General features: G+C 41.7%; 12 protein-coding genes and 1 non-coding gene across 13 annotated transcripts; 7 read left to right on the top strand and 6 right to left on the bottom strand.

Annotated features, from left to right (window-relative positions):
* Window positions 1-6: 6 nt before the first annotated feature.
* On the top strand, window positions 7-930 carry V1512DRAFT_273124 (Pre-mRNA-splicing factor 38). Its single transcript, XM_066917716.1, has 5 exons — window positions 7-128; window positions 171-211; window positions 257-332; window positions 379-535; window positions 584-930. Exons 1-5 carry the CDS (start codon window positions 95-97, stop codon window positions 882-884), a joined length of 609 nt encoding a protein of 202 aa, XP_066774003.1. The 5' UTR covers window positions 7-94; the 3' UTR covers window positions 885-930.
* On the bottom strand, window positions 709-1,440 carry V1512DRAFT_273123 (ribosomal protein S16 domain-containing protein). Its single transcript, XM_066917715.1, has 3 exons — window positions 1,284-1,440; window positions 1,060-1,237; window positions 709-1,003 (listed from the first exon to the last, which is right to left on the bottom strand). The coding sequence occupies exons 1-3, from the start codon at window positions 1,358-1,360 to the stop codon at window positions 911-913; spliced, it is 348 nt and encodes a 115-aa protein (XP_066774002.1). The 5' UTR covers window positions 1,361-1,440; the 3' UTR covers window positions 709-910.
* Window positions 1,441-1,557: 117 nt separating this feature from the next.
* On the top strand, window positions 1,558-3,346 carry V1512DRAFT_255884 (HAL protein kinase). The gene has a single exon (XM_066914885.1). It carries the CDS (start codon window positions 1,740-1,742, stop codon window positions 2,982-2,984), a length of 1,245 nt encoding a protein of 414 aa, XP_066774001.1. The 5' UTR covers window positions 1,558-1,739; the 3' UTR covers window positions 2,985-3,346.
* Window positions 3,197-4,861, bottom strand: V1512DRAFT_255883 (Septin-domain-containing protein). The gene is made up of 6 exons (XM_066914884.1): window positions 4,760-4,861; window positions 4,515-4,710; window positions 4,384-4,465; window positions 3,886-4,340; window positions 3,691-3,838; window positions 3,197-3,646 (listed from the first exon to the last, which is right to left on the bottom strand). The coding sequence occupies exons 1-6, from the start codon at window positions 4,772-4,774 to the stop codon at window positions 3,415-3,417; spliced, it is 1,128 nt and encodes a 375-aa protein (XP_066774000.1). The 5' UTR covers window positions 4,775-4,861; the 3' UTR covers window positions 3,197-3,414.
* A 136-nt stretch (window positions 4,862-4,997) lies between these two features.
* Window positions 4,998-5,993, top strand: V1512DRAFT_231544 (YjeF N-terminal domain-containing protein). Its single transcript, XM_066913990.1, has 4 exons — window positions 4,998-5,053; window positions 5,099-5,176; window positions 5,224-5,418; window positions 5,466-5,993. The coding sequence occupies exons 1-4, from the start codon at window positions 5,042-5,044 to the stop codon at window positions 5,874-5,876; spliced, it is 696 nt and encodes a 231-aa protein (XP_066773999.1). The 5' UTR covers window positions 4,998-5,041; the 3' UTR covers window positions 5,877-5,993.
* On the bottom strand, window positions 5,660-8,161 carry V1512DRAFT_255877 (major facilitator superfamily domain-containing protein). Its single transcript, XM_066914883.1, has 7 exons — window positions 7,817-8,161; window positions 7,722-7,771; window positions 7,424-7,676; window positions 7,095-7,376; window positions 6,723-7,049; window positions 6,366-6,674; window positions 5,660-6,322 (listed from the first exon to the last, which is right to left on the bottom strand). The coding sequence occupies exons 3-7, from the start codon at window positions 7,670-7,672 to the stop codon at window positions 6,059-6,061; spliced, it is 1,431 nt and encodes a 476-aa protein (XP_066773998.1). The 5' UTR covers window positions 7,673-7,676; window positions 7,722-7,771; window positions 7,817-8,161; the 3' UTR covers window positions 5,660-6,058.
* Window positions 8,162-8,307: 146 nt separating this feature from the next.
* Window positions 8,308-10,185, top strand: V1512DRAFT_255871 (uncharacterized protein). Its single transcript, XM_066914882.1, has 4 exons — window positions 8,308-8,425; window positions 8,471-8,546; window positions 8,594-8,682; window positions 8,733-10,185. The coding sequence occupies exons 2-4, from the start codon at window positions 8,520-8,522 to the stop codon at window positions 9,787-9,789; spliced, it is 1,173 nt and encodes a 390-aa protein (XP_066773997.1). The 5' UTR covers window positions 8,308-8,425; window positions 8,471-8,519; the 3' UTR covers window positions 9,790-10,185.
* Window positions 9,600-10,882, bottom strand: V1512DRAFT_255870 (ClpP/crotonase-like domain-containing protein). The gene is made up of 4 exons (XM_066914881.1): window positions 10,677-10,882; window positions 10,439-10,631; window positions 10,355-10,388; window positions 9,600-10,307 (listed from the first exon to the last, which is right to left on the bottom strand). The coding sequence occupies exons 1-4, from the start codon at window positions 10,781-10,783 to the stop codon at window positions 9,808-9,810; spliced, it is 834 nt and encodes a 277-aa protein (XP_066773996.1). The 5' UTR covers window positions 10,784-10,882; the 3' UTR covers window positions 9,600-9,807.
* A 126-nt stretch (window positions 10,883-11,008) lies between these two features.
* V1512DRAFT_255869 (uncharacterized protein) lies at window positions 11,009-12,177 on the top strand. The gene has a single exon (XM_066914880.1). The coding sequence runs from the start codon at window positions 11,104-11,106 to the stop codon at window positions 11,911-11,913; it is 810 nt and encodes a 269-aa protein (XP_066773995.1). The 5' UTR covers window positions 11,009-11,103; the 3' UTR covers window positions 11,914-12,177.
* Window positions 12,178-12,320: 143 nt separating this feature from the next.
* Window positions 12,321-13,791, top strand: V1512DRAFT_255866 (uncharacterized protein). Its single transcript, XM_066914879.1, has 7 exons — window positions 12,321-12,689; window positions 12,736-12,843; window positions 12,893-12,944; window positions 12,995-13,107; window positions 13,156-13,269; window positions 13,330-13,498; window positions 13,547-13,791. Exons 1-7 carry the CDS (start codon window positions 12,391-12,393, stop codon window positions 13,652-13,654), a joined length of 963 nt encoding a protein of 320 aa, XP_066773994.1. The 5' UTR covers window positions 12,321-12,390; the 3' UTR covers window positions 13,655-13,791.
* On the bottom strand, window positions 13,741-14,418 carry V1512DRAFT_273114 (mitochondrial 37S ribosomal protein mS37). Its single transcript, XM_066917714.1, has 3 exons — window positions 14,262-14,418; window positions 13,999-14,213; window positions 13,741-13,945 (listed from the first exon to the last, which is right to left on the bottom strand). Exons 2-3 carry the CDS (start codon window positions 14,185-14,187, stop codon window positions 13,862-13,864), a joined length of 273 nt encoding a protein of 90 aa, XP_066773993.1. The 5' UTR covers window positions 14,188-14,213; window positions 14,262-14,418; the 3' UTR covers window positions 13,741-13,861.
* Window positions 14,419-14,505: 87 nt separating this feature from the next.
* Window positions 14,506-14,587, top strand: V1512DRAFT_t7. Its single transcript has one exon. It is a non-coding gene; the product is annotated as a tRNA-Ser (tRNA).
* A 166-nt stretch (window positions 14,588-14,753) lies between these two features.
* Window positions 14,754-16,338, bottom strand: V1512DRAFT_200484 (major facilitator superfamily domain-containing protein; the record flags this gene model as incomplete). Its single annotated transcript, XM_066913194.1, has 4 exons — window positions 14,754-15,552; window positions 15,593-15,765; window positions 15,815-16,087; window positions 16,135-16,338. The coding sequence occupies 4 exons, from the start codon at window positions 16,336-16,338 to the stop codon at window positions 14,754-14,756; spliced, it is 1,449 nt and encodes a 482-aa protein (XP_066773992.1).
* Window positions 16,339-16,407: the final 69 nt, after the last annotated feature.

Genomic DNA, 16,407 nt, shown 5'->3' with positions numbered 1-16,407 from the left:
ACAGAAGTAGATTGTCGTTTGTACTTATAAGCCGTACGATGTCAAAGTCTATAATGAATAAATCATAGACAATTAAGATATCGCACATGCAAAAATGGAGTCAGAACGAGGAATTACTTTAGAACGAGGTGGGTTGATGTCTTGGTACTAGATTTATACTGATTATGTAGGCCTTGTTAGGGGTAAAGAGATTCATAACCAGAATCCTGCGGTATGAACAATGATCTGTACAGGTTTACCATACTGATTTGGGAAGAGGTTAATAGAGAAAATCATTCGGGAAAGAATATTTGAATCTTTATATTGGAAAGAGCAATGCTTTGGTTTAACAGGTATTTTCAACTTCAAGTGTTGGGTCATTCAATTTAATGAGCGCAGCTGCCACTTTATGCGACAGAGCAGTCGAATTGACTTATATTGGTGGACAATATGGACAGCAGCGACCTACTCCGTTTTTGTGTCTAGCTTTCAAGATGATTCAGTTACAGCCAGAGCCAGAAATTGTGGAAGAGTATCTTAAAGCAGAAGATTTCAAGTATGTGAAATAATTCACCAAATGTATTGCAGTAGTTAACAGTCATAGATATTTAAGGGCTCTTGCTGCATTTTACATCAGATTAACATACCCCCCTGCCCAAGTGTATAAACTACTAGAACCATTACTAGCAGATTATCACAAGTTGCGACTAAGAAATATGAATGGATTTCGTTTGACATATATAGATGACTACGTTGACGCATTGTTAACAGACGAACGCGTTTGTGACATTGCTTTACCGCGACTACCAAAGCGGATAGTACTAGAAGACATGGAAGAACTTGATCCACGTGAAAGCGCATTAGGGAGCGAGTTGGAGTCGGAAGAGGACGATGAAGATAGCTAATATATACTTTAATTACAAGGTCCATTCTATAATAGTCCCTCCGTACTGCTTTCGACAATTTCCTTCTGCACTTTTTTATTTTTTGATTTCGATTTCTGTTTTTTTGGTAGAATGTTGAACTATAAAGACAGTAATTAGCAGGTCTTCATAGTATATACACCTACTATCAGCTCACCTTTCTGAAGATATCACTAACTGTATCGGATGGAAGAGCACCCACACCGAGCCAATACCGAGCACGATCAAAATCTAACTGTACTTCTTTCATTTGTATTTCTTTTTGATTTGGAAATGCTGTCGGTGTTGCTCTGTAGACCCCAATGACTTCAATGGGTAGTTTATTCAGACCAATTCTGATACTCATTAGTAAATTCAGACTATAACTCTAATAAAGCATACTTTTTGTGGGAGACTGCTATGTTATAAAATGGTTCATTTCTCAAGCCCATTCGAACTAATCTAATTACAACGCCCATTTTGTATGTAGTACGTGTATGTGAGTGAGTGTTTGCCAGATATCTCCACGTTGGATTCTTTGAGGTCGGGGAAATTTGTTAGCACACAGTTATGCGTTTATGCACTTAGTGTTTGTAATACGTATATGGAATAAATGCACATACGGAACACAGTATAAGTTTGCCCAAGCTTTAAGAACCGAACAACTCGCACCAAGGTGGTATTCGTCATACACATTTGGATTTCGTTTCTCCTATTGCTTTCAACCGCCGTTTTTACACTTCTTTCCTCACAGACGAATGCTCACCATAACCGCGTAGTATTGAATGGATCGCGACTTGTCAGCTTAGGACTATCAGTGCCTTTTTTCTCCTTACTTTGTCCCGTCCTCCTGAAATCATGCACGTCTTGAAAAGAGCAACAAGCTCCTTCTCAATTTCATCGAGTACTACAACTCCCTCTCACCAGGAAAGTACTCAAGGTTCTCGTGGATCTCATGATAGCTCTCATACGCCACCTATTCTACCCCCAAATTTTGAACCTCCCACAATGCCGCTCTCTGCAAAGTACTCTTCATTCAACATCGGCCAACCGCTTCGTCGAAACACCATTGGCAAAGGTGCAACTGCTGTTGTACGTACTGTTCACTCAAACAAAACACATTCTTTAGTATATGCGGTTAAAGAATTTCATCGTTACGGGGCCTATGACAGTGAATCAGAGTATAATGCCAAGCTTGCAGTAGAGTTTGAAATTGTGAAGCGTTTGAATCACCCAAATATTGTCAAAACAGTTGATCTCTGTCTTGGACCACATAACAAGTGGTGCCACGTCATGGAATATTGCGCCGGTGGCGATGTTTATTCTCTCATTAAAAGTCTTCAAGAACCAATGCCGGCAAGAGAGCGTAACTGTTTATTTAAGCAGCTTTTGCGAGGTGTTGCTTACTTGCATTCGCTGGGAATCGCTCACAGAGATATCAAACCTGAAAATTTACTGTTGACCGCCGACGGAACTTTAAAGATTAGTGATTTTGGTGTCTCTTTTGTTGTCCAAGATACGGTGCCCGACGGCCCAGTGAAGTTGTGTACAAAAGTTAGCGGATCGGAGCCGTACATTTCTCCCGAAGTATTTCCTAATGAAGAACACCCTGTTGTACTCTATGATGCCCGGCGACTTGATGTATGGTCATGCGCTATCACTTACTTTTGTCTGACCTTTGGCGGACATCCATTCACCAAGGCCGACAATTCTGATGAACGCTATGTTGCTTATCACAATACCATTTCTGATTTTCACAAAGAGTTTCCGGATGTTGATTTTACTGATTCCGAGACCACAGAGCTGCCAAAATTCCGCATGTTTGCGCCGTATAGCTTAGCATGTCGTCGCCTGCTGTTGCGCATGCTTGATCCTGATCCCACACGACGATGCACAATTTATGAAGCATTGAATGACTCATTTACAAACCGCGTTGAGATTTGCTGCATCACTGCAGATAACGATCAGGATCAGGAAACTATGGGTCTAGTTGATGCTAGTGATAAGAACTCGCATAAGATGATGGCTAAAGCCCAAGTTCGCCGAGTACATAACCATCTTAATGGTAACAAAAAGAAACTCACCATGCCTGGCAAAGTATAGCATTCTTGAACTTTTTTGGTTCGTGCATATGTATAGAGGCAAACTTGTCTTTTTTTAAATTGTTTTTCTTTTTTTGATTTGTACGTTTTGTTTCTTGAACTGGCGCTATAGTGGGAATTGATTTGACTTGTTTAAAATGTTTTGCTTTTGTATTTTCCTGCGTCTACTGGTTAGACCCATGTATGCCAAGGCAATTTTTTTTTGATTTTGGATTTGTTTTGAACCTCATACATTAATAATCTTGTAAAACTAACTGCATGCAATGTCTAACGTGATTAACCTCTTCTGTCATTGCGAACCATAAAATCGTAGGGCGGCATAGTTTTACTCTATTAAAGTGCTCTTCTTATTCACCGAAAAAATCATAGTCATAATAATGATAGTAATAACGATAGTTTAAAACAATATAACGCAGATTCCCATTTGCAATCTAATCAACAACGCTACTGTCGTCTTGCGTAGTGACGCTGGACTCTCTTGCAAATCGCGCTTCCATTTCCCGGAGCTCTTGCTCACGTGCCAGCAGCGCCTGTCGCTTCCCTATGATTTCACGTTGAACTTTCTGTTCAACCTCTCGAAGCTTCTCTTCATCTCGCCGTAGCTGTTCTTCTTTCAGCAAATATGACTGGCCCGCTAATTCTTCTGCATTCAAGCTTGAATCACTTCTGGTTAATAGACGTCTAAACTTCTGACATGAACAACTTACAGAGTAGCGTCGGTGACGCCCTTCGACAACCGTTCAGTACGGTAGTTTTCATAGAGGAAGTCGTGAGTGATTTCCTTGAGATCCGCAAGATGTGACCCAAGTAGTGCTGAACGCAAAAACACAAAGTCTGAATGCGCGGAGTTTTCAACTGAACCGGTTAAAACAAACGCAAAAAAAAACTCAATCAATCATTACCTTCAACATATCCCCAAGGGTATTGACGAGCAGGCGTTTTTCTGCCATTAATCTCAAATGACTCTGTACTTCCTACAACCGCAAACGGAAGCTTAGAGCGCAATTCCATATTTTCTTCCACAGTCTGTTCATCATCTTCCTCGACATCATAAGGAAAGTTGTAGATTGGAATCTTGAAGTACTCAATATCTTCCATGATCAGTTTTTTGGACAGCGCAAGTTCAGCAGGAGTAAGTGTATCCGCCTTCCCAATCACAGGAATAATGTTCACGCGAGGAGCAAGACGACGCATCAACTCGATATCAAGCTCGCGGAGGCCATGTCCCGTTGGTGTAATGAAATACACCAATACATGGACTCGATTGTCTCTGAATCGAGGGTTACGCTTGATACGCGACTCTTCGGCCAGAATCTCATCGTATTGGCGCTCAAGATATCCTAAGATCTCATTAAAACTAATATTGTCAGCGATAGTCTCTTCTTCCTTGTAGGGCATACCAGGCCTCATTATTGATGTTATCACCAAATCCCGGAGTATCGACTATAGTCAATGACACTCTTGTACCCTCTTCTTCAAGATCTATTTGCTTCAGTCCTGTTTACATTGCCTTCCTCGATTATTTACATACCAACAGTAACCGGCTGAATTGAAATGCCCTTGTCTAAGTGAGCTTCTTTTACATCTGCATATGTATCTTCTGCAGCACAATCTAACACATTCTTATGGCAAAGTGTATTGACGAAAGTTGTGCGGCCAGTACCTGATATTCCAGATACCATAATGCAAAACTGGATTCCCTTTTTGAGATTCTTCTTTCTGTGTACCTATCGAGTTTAGTTATATCATCTTCTATTACCAATTATGTAATCATACTGCTGGTGACGACATTATTTGTGCTTTTTACTTTGAATTCTCCACTACTGTCCTATGTTTGTTTCGTTTAGGAAAAAGAGATCAAATCGCGTCGAATTCAACCAATTTGGCAAACTAAGAAAGGGGCGCGTCTTCAAACTCTAAATTCACACAGCACAGAACAGACGCGTTTTAACCTAACCCTAACCGGCTAGACGTCATCGACTAAATTGGTGGAGTCCGCGAGTCCAACTGTCCTCTCGACTAGTGGTGCTGCCCTGAACGTTTGTTGTATCATACGCGATGGCTTCAAGAGTAAGTAGTAGTTGATTTTACAGCGCAAATTATTAATAGCGTTAGCTTTATTTGTCTGCCAAAAATGCTGCAGCACTCGACGGTGAACTGATGTCAACCGGTGGTTTCTCGCTGGATCAATTAGTGAGTCGTCAATTACGTTCAGTAGAACAGTATAATTGACGTCAAAGATGGAACTGGCTGGATTATCTTGTGCTCAGGCAGTTTATAAATCATATCCTCCTTCAAAGTACTCAAAAGTACTGGTTCTTGTTGGACCAGGGAATAATGGTGGTGACGGCCTTGTTGCTGCACGGCATCTTAAAATGTTTGGATACACTCCCACCGTGTATTACCCAAAGCGTCCCAAGCGTGATATATATCAGGTATGTTTATTGTGTTAAGCAACGGATGACTTCTCAACTAGTTTTAGAGACTGTCTGTTCAATTAGAGACGTTGGCCGTCCCGTTCACAGATAATATCGAGACTGCAATCTCAGATTCCAATCAAATTCTTGACGCACTTTTTGGATTCTCGTTTACTCCGCCATTAAGAGATCCGTTTCCCGCTGTCATTTCTCTTTTGGAGCAAACCGACAAGCCTGTGGTGAGTGTCGACATCCCTTCCTCCTGGTCGGTGGATTCTGGGCCACCAGAGTCTGGTCCAGGTGCGAACTTCATGCCAAAAGTACTTGTGAGTCTTACAGCGCCAAAGCCAGCCTCGCAATTTTTTACTGGAAAGCATTTCCTTGGTGGCAGGTTTGTCGCAGAGAGCGTTGCTGAAAAATGGGGTTTTGATGTACCCAAGTACCCCGGAATAGATCAAGTCGTCGAGTTAAAGTAGTCTTCAAACAATTTACAAATTTCAACTATACGTTCCCCAGATGCAAGTGACAGCATATCGCATCCATGCTAAAAACAGATCACACTCCTACAGAACATCCAATAATCCCAATTTAACCAACTGTATGTATGTACCCGATAATAAAAAAAACTCTACAAAACCCGCAAGTAATTCGTAAGTGCTTAATGCGCGTGTGGCTCAGCTTCCCTAGGTGCTGATAACTCGTATCGGGTCGCCTGCCTTTCAGAATAATCCTCTTCATATATAGAATCATTAAGGGTTTGCTTGACCATCGTCGCACAGAAAAATGCCAAACCATACAATACCGTAAATGCAAAAAATATAGCTCTAGGATACCAACTGATAGTGTAAGCGTAAACTGTTGAAAATATAATAGGAGCGATGATGGTACATATGCAATGCAATAAAGACAGTCCTCCAAGAAGCTATCTCGTTAGTATGATCAAGGTGTATACCAGGTAAACTTACTGCTCCGACGTTCTCCTTAGGAACATGTTTTGTCAATGCAGATTGCAAAGTTGGTGAAGCAATGCCTCCAATTGATCCAAGGGTTCCAGCAAGAGCAAATTGGACACCAGTTTGTGCCATCGCAAACCCAATAAAAGCAACAAGTTCGCACACAGTAGTAAATCGAATTAATGTGACATCGGAATATGATGCCCCAACGTGATTCTGGCCGAAGGGATCCCGAGACTTCAAATATTTAACAATGAAAGGTAGAATCACAACCAAACCAAATGCTCTCACTGTTCCTCCGAGAGACATAAAATATCCAGCCTGTACTGTTAGCCATCAATATATACAGCGCATTCGTCACAATCTTACTTCAACACTCGTCCAGCCAAAGGTAAACTCGGCGTATAAAATAATAACCATCATGCCGCCAGCTCCAGCACCAATCAAAAGCGTGTCAATAGACGCTAGCAACTGCATATTTCTTCGAACAGCCGGTCTGACAGCACCACCAGGAACTAAAACTCTCAAAGGCTCCAAAAAGTTAAGCTTGCGAAGAAATTTACGCATTGTATATGGTCTAACGGCGTTAAACTCCGCATCGAGTATATGCATATCTCTGGCATTCAAGCGATGTTGAACGGAAACCGACTCCGGAATTATAAATAAGACGACAATAATAAACAAAATTTGACAAAGCTAAACATATTAGTATAGAAAAACAAATTGCAGAAGCGAGCTCACAAATGCAACATAAAAAGTACTGAGAATACTGCCCGTAACCTTCACGAGATAGCCACCAAATGCTGGACCTATAGCCATACCTGCAAACAACGAAGCATGAAATAATCCAAAAGCTGCGGCTCGTTTCTCCGCCGGAGTGCAATCAGTAGCGTAAGAATGAGCTGCTGCCATCATCGCTGCAATTGAGCCAGTCATACCCTCAAAGAAGGAGCCAACTAGAATCCAGCGATAGCCATAAACACTAGTAGATTTAGTCGCAATGATCAGTACTAAGTTAGAAATCTAAACACGTCAGAACATAAAACTACTCAAATCATGTCTCCCATTACCAACGATCCTATAGCGCTTATAGCTAGCACCGGGCATCGACCAATCCTATCGGACAAAATTCCAAGCTTAGGTGCAACAATGGCTGCTAATACACCATGAATCAAGCTGACCATCATATTGAACTTTGATACGCGAGCATGCATTTCGGCGGTTTGGCAATTGCGAACGACATCAGCGACGTCTATAGCTTGCTCCGCGTAATGGACCCGGCAAATCAGTGACAGCAACAAGTTAATCTTTGGAGCCATAATGCTAATTCAAGTTAACTCAACTTCGTAAATTTCAAAACTAACGTACGATCCGTGGGATAGTGTTAAAATGAGGAACGACGGTAAAAGAATGTATATCTACAATGATTAGTCTGTTGTAGCAGTTACCACTGTGGGACGTACGGAAGGTGTTCTCCACCACGACGCACGCGAAGTAAACCGGAAAGTTGTAGTTTCAGGCAAATAATACTGCTCACGCGAGCCAATAGTAGGATCGTCTGCGTAAGATACAGTAATTTCTGGCTGTTTACTCAAAGACCGCCGGCTATGCGAACTATCACCGGAGTAATTAGCACCATCTCACACTCTTTAACTTAGACACACCGGTACGTGGGTTCGGCATAAACATTTATTTCCTCGTCAAGAATTTCCTGAGCGGCCACAAATTCCGACATTTTCGGTTCGCTTTATGAAGGTGAAAAGAAGGACACGGCACAGAGAAGCACTTAATATGAGATTAGCCCAAACACGAAACCCTTCTGGTTGTTAACGCGATTAGGACTCAGGGGCTAGACCCGTGCAGTGTCTGCAGTGATCCGTGCACTTAATTGCCCCAACCCTCAATGAGGCGCTTAGTGGTGAGATCGCTGGAGATAGTTTGCGAAGACTTTGACGGGAGACTCGCCAACAGGCGGAAATAACGTTCAAACTACTGGGTTGATATAACATGATTACAGGCTGCTAGTATATCGGCAAAGAAATTCAAGAGCGGAAAATTGCCTTGTTGAATGAGTGCCTCACTTTCTCAAAGGTTAGGGTTTAAACTAAGATTAGTAGATCAGATATCAAATCTCGTTATACTTCGAAGCAGTCTGCAGCGTGCAAGATGTGCGGGCGCTACTCAATGAGCATGGCAAGTAGAAAACGTACAGTATAGAAAGCCGTGATTAATATTATTAGAGGCTCGAGATGCTCCGCAACCAGGTTCAAGCTGATGGAATGCAGATTGATGATTTCATGTCGGATGGGAATACAGATTATAAGCCGTCGTAAGTTTGTTTGGTCGCCTTCTAATCTATGTTTGTTCTTAAAGATGTAGGAACAATGTGATGCCCACTACGACTCGGCCGGTTATTTTTCGTGAAGAGTATAATAGCACTTTACATGGGCGTTTAATGCGATGGGCGTATGCCCCACCGTGGTCGCGTTCTATCGATAAGTCAGGGCCTGTTTTGTTCAACGCACGAAGCGACAATTTGAATTCAAAAATGTGGTACTCTTCGTATCAACATCGACGGTGTATTGTACCGGTTAACGGATACTATGAATGGCTCTCGCCAGAGATGGCGCCAAATACAAACACTCTTCGTTCACCAAAGACAAAAACACCATACTACGTACGACCAAAAAATACCTCAGCATTAATGTACTTAGCAGGATTGTACTCCGTTTTATATTTTGACTCGCCATCCACGAACGGAAGCGGCAAGCGAATACCATTTCACTCGTTTGCAGTTGTGACCACCTCGGCGACAAGTTCGCTGAAGTTTCTACATGACCGAATGCCTCTAATGATGTTCCCAGGAGAATCCGATTTTAACAACTGGTTGGATCCCAAGTGTTCTTTAGAAAAACTACGATTGCACAATATAGATGATAGTATTGAACACTTAGTGGATTCCTCTAAAGCTGAAATTTACCTCTCTGGACCGCGATCAGGACAGCAAATTGTTGATCCCAAAACTAGCATTTCCAGATTTTTTGATAGCAGTTCGAAACTAAAGAGAAAGGCTTCATATGTGTCTCCCGACGAGGACGGCAATAACCATTCGCAGGGCAAAAAGAGAAGTTTGGCCACGACAATCAAAACTGAAACTTCTGCTGAGGATTTGACTGCTGACTCTACAAGCTTTGAAGAAAAAATTCTATATTTCAACACAGAATCAAAAACTGAGCAGAATCCAAAGTCGGAGAGGCCTGAACCTGAAAACAAAACAACCGGATTCACAGAAAAGGGAGAGGATAAGCTACCCCCAAATTCACGAAACGATGAGGAAAGTGGCGTAGCAAATAAAAGAAATGATAAGGCATCAGCAAAATTACGAAACGATGAAAGAAGCAGCAAAAAGATTACGAGTTTCCTTTCCAAGACATAATGATTAATATAACTACGCCTATAGCTTTGAGAATTTGACTGGCTTTTTGTTTATTTTAGCCTTGACCGCATCTACCATGTCTGTGCCAATTGCAAAAGCGTTCCACGCAGCCGTAAAGTCAAGTCCATCTTGGATGGTTCGACCTTCGCTGTAGTTCACAATATACTTGGACCCTTGCACACCTACCGGTGACTTTTTGGCAATCGTTTTCGCCAAATCTAAGGCAACCTCGATTGCTTGAATCTTACTCGTACGAGATTCAACCACGCGAGAGACAAGACCCTGTATCTCAGCTTCAGATGCGCCGAACTCGCGCGAAGTGTACACAACTTCTTTGACCCAAGACATTGATCTGACGATTTTCGGCAGACGTTGCAAGGTTCCAATATCAGCCGCCAATCCAATATCTACTTCTTTAACAGAAAATCGTACGTCAGCCGTGCAAATGCGGATATCAGTTGCGCATAAAATATCAACTGCAAGTCCGTAGCATAAACCGTGCGCAATTCCAACAACAGCTATTTTTATCAGTATGTTGCTAATCTGCGACCCGTAAAGCACATACGCTTGGAACATTTTTCGATGGACGAAATAGCATCCTACAACATAAGTCAGCCATGTATTACAAAGACTAAAGTAAGCACAATACCTGAAAGTCTCTAATATGTGTTCTTAGTTTAAATCTGCCTCTTTCAGTTCCGTCTAGCCCAATCTCGTCGGCAAACTTTGGAGATAATTCCAAGCCGGATGTAAAATGATCACCAACTCCTGACAGCAAAACAACGCGAAAGTTTGAATCTAATGAAACTTGCTCAAATATTTGACGTAGCTGACTCCAGGTCCTTTATCATTGTTAGCAAGAATCATCATAAGTCTGTGCTTTATACATTTGATTAAACGCGTTCATTTTTTTTGGCCGGTTGATCTCAACATGAAGCACGTATTCAGCAGGTGCTGATACTTTAAAATTCGAAAACTTAGCGTAATCTGCCATGGCTTTGGCCGAGTATCCACTACTGCACTATTTTGTTTCACGCGGGGGATGTGGGGTTGATTTTAAAGGAATCATCGAACGTCAATGCGGCGGTCTCGCAGCCTCGGTAAAGTCCAAACGTACGCCGGGGCTACCGTGACAAACCTAAAAATTAACTACCACACAAAACCCTTATAATAAAACCTTATTAATGACTTCGCTAAAGCTTAACGTCAGAGATCAAATACAATATCTGGCATATTTTGGCAATCCGTTGCCAGATTTTGTCAAAACAAATCTTATACATTGCAGAACGAGCTAATAGTACAATAGGAGAGACTATGAACACGGTCAGAGACGTTAATGCTACAAGCTTTAGTATAGAGGCCGCGTCTCTTCTTGAATGTCAGCGCGATGAGTTGATGTATTTGGCATCGCGGAATAGAAAATTGGCCAGTGGCCTGAGCAGTCTCAATCTGATGGCTTTTGGAGTTTTATGGCTTTCGGACTCGGCGTTTGCTGCAAATGATCTGCTTCCTAATTTAACATCAAATATGACAATAGGATATACAAACGTATCAACTTCGAGAAACTACACAGTTACAAATTCATCTACACCATCAAATGCAACCTCAGTTGCCCCAACTTTCGTGTCAAATATAGAAGGGTTTTTACGGCCAAACAAAGCGAGCAATTTGTATTTTATATTTTTCATACTTCTGGGGGTTGTGGCATACTTTGTGTATAGACATATTCGTAAAAGAAGGAGGCTTCAACGCGCTCGGCTGACGCATGACAGGCGGACTCAAGCTTTACGGGAAGACGTCGAGCGGGTAGTACAAAGCAGACCAGACTTTTCGAGAGACCACTGGCGCTTAGCACAGCCAAGGGAGACGATGCAACACAGTTATTCTATTAGGAATATTTTGGGCAATGAGCTGTTTCGAACGCAATCATCACCCCCACCGCCTCCATACTCGTCAGATGCACCTAGTACGATCGATCTAGCTTATCTCGGTGGTGCTAGGCTTCCAATATATGAAGACGCGATACAAGAAGAAGACGAACCGTTGGATAATCTATCAGCGAGGCATTCAATTTCCGATGGACCGAGAAACGATAACAGTGATCATAGCCGGTCACTATCGTGAGTATTTCGTTAGCATTTCGCGGATACTGACAATGTATTGTTCTCGTTATTGTTGTTTGTACAGGACTCAACTGAATTTGCTTTTATTGTCACTAATGGAGGGTAAAAGGGCTTGGAATCTATCAGTACCGAAAGGGAATAGAGTAATGGTATAGTTACAATTAGAGAAACTGGCGTTTATTTTTGTTTTGTATTGTACTTAGGTGTTTGAATTTTGAAAGAAAAGGAGTATCTCATTCAATAATACGAATTAATTAACTATAAATGAAGACTTAGAGCGTATAAACTCTTACAGACAGTTGTTTACTTAGAATAACAAAATAATCTTCAAATAAGGTTTAAAATTACCCTAACCGGATGCAATGTCTACTAAATTCAGGGACAGTTCTTTAAACAACTCAGTTGCGATCGAAATCTCCAAATTAGACGTACATTTGAACTGAAGGTGAGGTTTTTATCGTCAATAGAAATAAAAAGAATGCCAGCGATATTCCGACCTACAGTGACGCATCAGCGAGTATTGGTGATTGTGGGTGCAATAGTGCTCGTCAGTCTATCGGGTTTACTACTGTCCAGTTTTGCTACTGATGCTATCATTGCTACCAATCGGCCTTGTGCGCCGAATATCCGTGAAGATGATAAATCAAAAATTGCTGATTTTTCTCTTGTGCCAGATACTACAGCACCGGGGGCTACTCATTTAATTCTTGTCGCTGCCCATGCAATCTGGAAGGGCGGCCCGCCTAATGTGCATGCCGGCGAGTCTCCCTCTGAATGGCATGTACAACCTATTATTAATTTGCACCTATGCTGACTACTACAGGAATTTGAAAGATTTTCAAGCTGGCCAGCAAGAAACTTTTATTAAGCACATTGAAGTTGGCGCTCAGCTTGCCATGTTGGATGAAGACGCTGTTATGGTTTTTTCGGGGTAATGCTCTCACTCAAGTCAAGCGGTGCTGTTGCTAATAATGAAACAGTGGTCAAACAGATGCAAAGACCGGGCCAATAAGTGAAGGCCAAAGTTACTGGGTCAGTATATGAGATTGACACACTGAAAACTGCTAATATATGTAACGCAGAATTTAGCCATGGCTCGCCCAACATTTCCAGAAACTTCGAATTTACCGCTGCGCATGACAACAGAGGAGTATGCTCGTGACAGCTACGAAAATTTACTGTTCTCAATATGCAGGCAAGTTTGGCTGCTATCGACTTGCGTTTGAGAGTACTGACAACCAAGATTCCATGAATTTACTGGTTCATATCCGCGAAAAATTACAGTCGTCAGTCACAGCTTTAAAGGAAAGCGTTTTGAGAAGCTTCACCGAGCAGCAATACGGTTTCCGCGTAACTCGTAAGTACAGCTAAAGTTGATACGTGATCATATGCGCCCTACAGCTAACACAGTGTTCAGCTTTAAGTTTGTGGGAATAAATCCACCTGGTGAACCCCCTTTACAACAAGAACGCGAGAATGCCGTATTGCCTTTTCTGGCAGATCCATACGGGTGCGTGCAACCCCTGCTGATCAGCAAACGTGTCGTTCGAAATCCATTTAGAAGACATGCACCATACCTCGACAGTGTAAGTTGAGCCTAAAATTTATACGACTCATTATCTTATAAAACCTAGTGTCCAGAGCTATATGGACTGTTGACGTATTGCAGTTCCAATGGTAACATATATGAAGGATCATTGCCATGGGATGAGAAGACATTACAAGACGACGTGCTCGTCTAAATAGGAAGAGACAGAAAAGTGGACGCTGGGTATGCATTTGGAGTTCTTTAGGATTATGGCGTTTTAGGGTGTAGTTCTTTTATCACTTATTTTAAAAAAATCACCTGTATTTATAAATGACAGTATATTGATTCATATGTGCATTTCTATAGATCTTATTATGTACAAAAAATTCAAAAACGCCAAACCGTGACTTTTGGGTAATTTTTAATCGTGTGGTCTTCTAGAAAGTTTTGGGAACAATCTCTTCGCATGATAGTTAAAAGCAGTTCTGACGACCATTGGGTTTTTCTATATAAGCAGTTAACAAATAACGCTCAAGAACTACTGAATAGACATCATACCTTTGTGTCATAGCATTCCTTCATTTTCATTTCCATTTCCTTGCATTGTGGCGAGTTCAAGCCCGCACCAGCCCAGCAATTAAAAAGTTCAGTCATAAAAACAATGCATTCATTAGATCCAATCTCCTTATATGGCTTTCGCATCTTCAAGTACTTTAACTTGTTGCCCGGAACGCCTTTTACACTCATCTTTATCTTAGCTATAGCTTTACCCGCTATTGTATACAATCAGAAAAAACTCGACGCAATTAAATGCAATGTACTTTGATATAATACAGCCAACTTTTCCCAATACTGTAAGCTTGAATTGCTCTGTTTATAAAGCAACTGCGCTAAGTTTGAACTTGTTCAATCATCTCGATGATTTTTGGAAGGTTTGGAATGGTATACACAAACGCGTTTTTGCCATATACACTTTAAAGGCAAAAACAAAAAAGCAATATGCTTTAATTACGTGATACCGTACAGCAGATTGATATAGCATTAAATTGCAGAGCAAATGTGTAGGGCGCTGTGGCCGAGCGGTTAAGGCGAGAGATTAGAAATCTCTTTCCCTCTGGGAGCGCAGGTTCGAGTCCTGCCGGCGTCGATATTTTTTCCCTATATAACCTTTATATAGGGTTAGGTTAATTATATAGTTTGCTTATACAAAATTAGACTATTAAAGCTGTATGACAGATTGATTATTACTAAAAAGAATCGTATTCGATTTGCATTGCTTGCTATCCTTATAAATATTCAACTCTGAAGCACGCTTAATACGCGTAAAGGACTACAGTCTCTGGAGCCGTCTGGCGAATTCTTTGGTTGTCTCGCTTCAAAGCCCACGTAATTGCAAACGTAGAAAGAATGACCATCACAGAAAATCCAGCGCAAGAGCTCATTCCCATGACGTATTTCGGTGCATCAGAACTGGGCCATAGATATGGCGTATAGACTGACGCAAGATTGCTGAGCATGTTTACCATCGCCATGGCTACCGCTTTCTTTTCCGGAGTCTGACCTAATGTTGAAGCAGCCCAGCCAAGAGTAATGTCATTCACTCCAGAGCTAAAAGAAACAAAAATAACCATACCGATATACCGGACTGGAACGTTAGTCGTCGCAGCAGCCATCACAAAGCCCGCAATCACAAAGACTGTAGCAATCACAATGTGCCAGGTCCGTTCATTCCTCTTTCCAGATGACCAGGACAATATCGCACTCCCAAACATTGAGACGATGAAAGGGGGGCAAGTTAGGGCCAATGTGACTGTGGTATTGAAATTCAAAGTTCGGACCACACTCGGAAAGAAATTTTTGAAACTGTCTCCGGAAACATGCATGTTCATATTAAAGCAAAAAAGCCAGGTACGATAGTCCATCACAGCTTGTTTCAGTCCTCGCCACATTGAGACTGTTCCACTCTCTTCTGTTGTGTCTCTAAGAACCCGTGCGTGCGCGAGAAGCTTCTCGTCTTCATTCAACCACCACGTGGTCATAGGAGTATTTGGTAGGAAGAACAAGCTGATGAATCCGCATCCAAACGATACGACGCCAGTAATGATAAACAACCTTATCATTAGCTATGGAAGCAAGCCAAGTGCTATCTTACCATCTCCATCCTGCGATGCCATATGCGCCGTCGAGCGTTGCAAAAATGGCAGCGGCAAAAAGACCACAGACCGCATTAGCCATAATATTTCCGGTATAAAACAGTGCAATTCTCAACCCAATTTCTTTTTTCGTGTAAAATATAGAAAGAAGATATAAAGCACCAGGATAAAACTGCATTTTGTTTAATTCAAATTTCTCACACAAATACCCAGCATCTTACAGGAGCTTCAACCAAACCTAGAACAAATCGTATTGCGACAAGTGATTTATAATCATGCACAAGGGCCATGAGTCCCGAAATCACAGACCAAACCATGGCAAACCCTGCCATGTACCAAGATGGTCGGACGCGAGTGAGGATCATGTTAGACGGGATTTGACCAAAAAGATAACCTGCAAAAAGAACAGAAATTGCTGTGTTGTATTCACTGCCTTTGAGACTAAGATCTTCCACCAAGGTATTAAGACGTCCATTCGTAATGGCGTTGCGGTCCTATACGGTCAGTAAGTACTATACATATTTCTCAAATCAGATAATACCATGAAGTTACAGAAGTATAAAACCCACAAGACAGGAATGATAATCCAATCAAGCTTTCTGACTAGAGCTATCTCTTCTGGACTTGTTTTGGCAGCGACACCAGAATAATCTCTTGCTGCTTTCCCTTCCTTGCCATACTCAATTTGCTCAAGCTCTGTCTTTTCTATCACAGACGATGCGGCCAATTCGGTTTGCCCTGCCATTGCTTTGAATAATTTTTCACTAGTGAAGGTCTTGATATTCAAAAGTGGTAAAGACCAGCAATTTATATT

Source organism: Lipomyces arxii, assembly GCF_038497795.1.
Source record: "Lipomyces arxii strain Phaff 12-163 unplaced genomic scaffold V1512scaffold_1, whole genome shotgun sequence".
Taxonomy (NCBI): domain Eukaryota; kingdom Fungi; phylum Ascomycota; class Lipomycetes; order Lipomycetales; family Lipomycetaceae; genus Lipomyces; species Lipomyces arxii.
Note: the sequence above shows the minus strand (reverse complement) of the source record. Positions and strands in the feature narration are given on the sequence as shown.

Coding starts and splice junctions, on each gene's coding strand:
- V1512DRAFT_255871 (XM_066914882.1), top strand. CDS start 8,520: ATGTGCGGGCGCTACTCAATGAGCATG. Junction 8,547..8,593: donor GGCGCTACTCAATGAGCATG/GCAAGTAGAAAA, acceptor TAATATTATTAG/AGGCTCGAGATGCTCCGCAA. Junction 8,683..8,732: donor AATACAGATTATAAGCCGTC/GTAAGTTTGTTT, acceptor TTAAAGATGTAG/GAACAATGTGATGCCCACTA.
- V1512DRAFT_273123 (XM_066917715.1), bottom strand. CDS start 1,360: ATGGGCGTTGTAATTAGATTAGTTCGAATGGGCTTGAGAAATGAACCA. Junction 1,238..1,283: donor ATAGCAGTCTCCCACAAAAA/GTATGCTTTATT, acceptor AATGAGTATCAG/AATTGGTCTGAATAAACTAC. Junction 1,004..1,059: donor TTAGTGATATCTTCAGAAAG/GTGAGCTGATAG, acceptor CTGTCTTTATAG/TTCAACATTCTACCAAAAAA.
- V1512DRAFT_255869 (XM_066914880.1), top strand. CDS start 11,104: ATGAACACGGTCAGAGACGTTAATGCTACAAGCTTTAGTATAGAGGCC.
- V1512DRAFT_273124 (XM_066917716.1), top strand. CDS start 95: ATGGAGTCAGAACGAGGAATTACTTTAGAACGAG. Junction 212..256: donor TTCATAACCAGAATCCTGCG/GTATGAACAATG, acceptor TGATTTGGGAAG/AGGTTAATAGAGAAAATCAT. Junction 333..378: donor GCAATGCTTTGGTTTAACAG/GTATTTTCAACT, acceptor TAATGAGCGCAG/CTGCCACTTTATGCGACAGA.
- V1512DRAFT_255870 (XM_066914881.1), bottom strand. CDS start 10,783: ATGGCAGATTACGCTAAGTTTTCGAATTTTAAAGTATCAGCACCTGCT. Junction 10,632..10,676: donor ATGAACGCGTTTAATCAAAT/GTATAAAGCACA, acceptor ACAATGATAAAG/GACCTGGAGTCAGCTACGTC. Junction 10,308..10,354: donor CATCGAAAAATGTTCCAAGC/GTATGTGCTTTA, acceptor TGATAAAAATAG/CTGTTGTTGGAATTGCGCAC.
- V1512DRAFT_255866 (XM_066914879.1), top strand. CDS start 12,391: ATGCCAGCGATATTCCGACCTACAGTGACGCATCAGCGAGTATTGGTG. Junction 12,690..12,735: donor GGCGAGTCTCCCTCTGAATG/GCATGTACAACC, acceptor TGACTACTACAG/GAATTTGAAAGATTTTCAAG. Junction 13,108..13,155: donor TTACTGTTCTCAATATGCAG/GCAAGTTTGGCT, acceptor CTGACAACCAAG/ATTCCATGAATTTACTGGTT.
- V1512DRAFT_255883 (XM_066914884.1), bottom strand. Junction 3,839..3,885: donor CCCTTGGGGATATGTTGAAG/GTAATGATTGAT, acceptor TAACCGGTTCAG/TTGAAAACTCCGCGCATTCA. Junction 3,647..3,690: donor GGCGTCACCGACGCTACTCT/GTAAGTTGTTCA, acceptor ATTAACCAGAAG/TGATTCAAGCTTGAATGCAG.
- V1512DRAFT_231544 (XM_066913990.1), top strand. Junction 5,177..5,223: donor GTTTCTCGCTGGATCAATTA/GTGAGTCGTCAA, acceptor TTGACGTCAAAG/ATGGAACTGGCTGGATTATC. Junction 5,419..5,465: donor CCAAGCGTGATATATATCAG/GTATGTTTATTG, acceptor AACTAGTTTTAG/AGACTGTCTGTTCAATTAGA.
- V1512DRAFT_255877 (XM_066914883.1), bottom strand. CDS start 7,672: ATGGCTCCAAAGATTAACTTGTTGCTGTCACTGATTTGCCGGGTCCAT. Junction 7,050..7,094: donor GTACTTTTTATGTTGCATTT/GTGAGCTCGCTT, acceptor TAATATGTTTAG/CTTTGTCAAATTTTGTTTAT. Junction 6,675..6,722: donor TTGGCTGGACGAGTGTTGAA/GTAAGATTGTGA, acceptor CTAACAGTACAG/GCTGGATATTTTATGTCTCT.
- V1512DRAFT_273114 (XM_066917714.1), bottom strand. CDS start 14,187: ATGAGTGTAAAAGGCGTTCCGGGCAACAAGTTAAAGTACTTGAAGATG. Junction 13,946..13,998: donor AGGAATGCTATGACACAAAG/GTATGATGTCTA, acceptor CTGCTTATATAG/AAAAACCCAATGGTCGTCAG.
- V1512DRAFT_255884 (XM_066914885.1), top strand. CDS start 1,740: ATGCACGTCTTGAAAAGAGCAACAAGCTCCTTCTCAATTTCATCGAGT.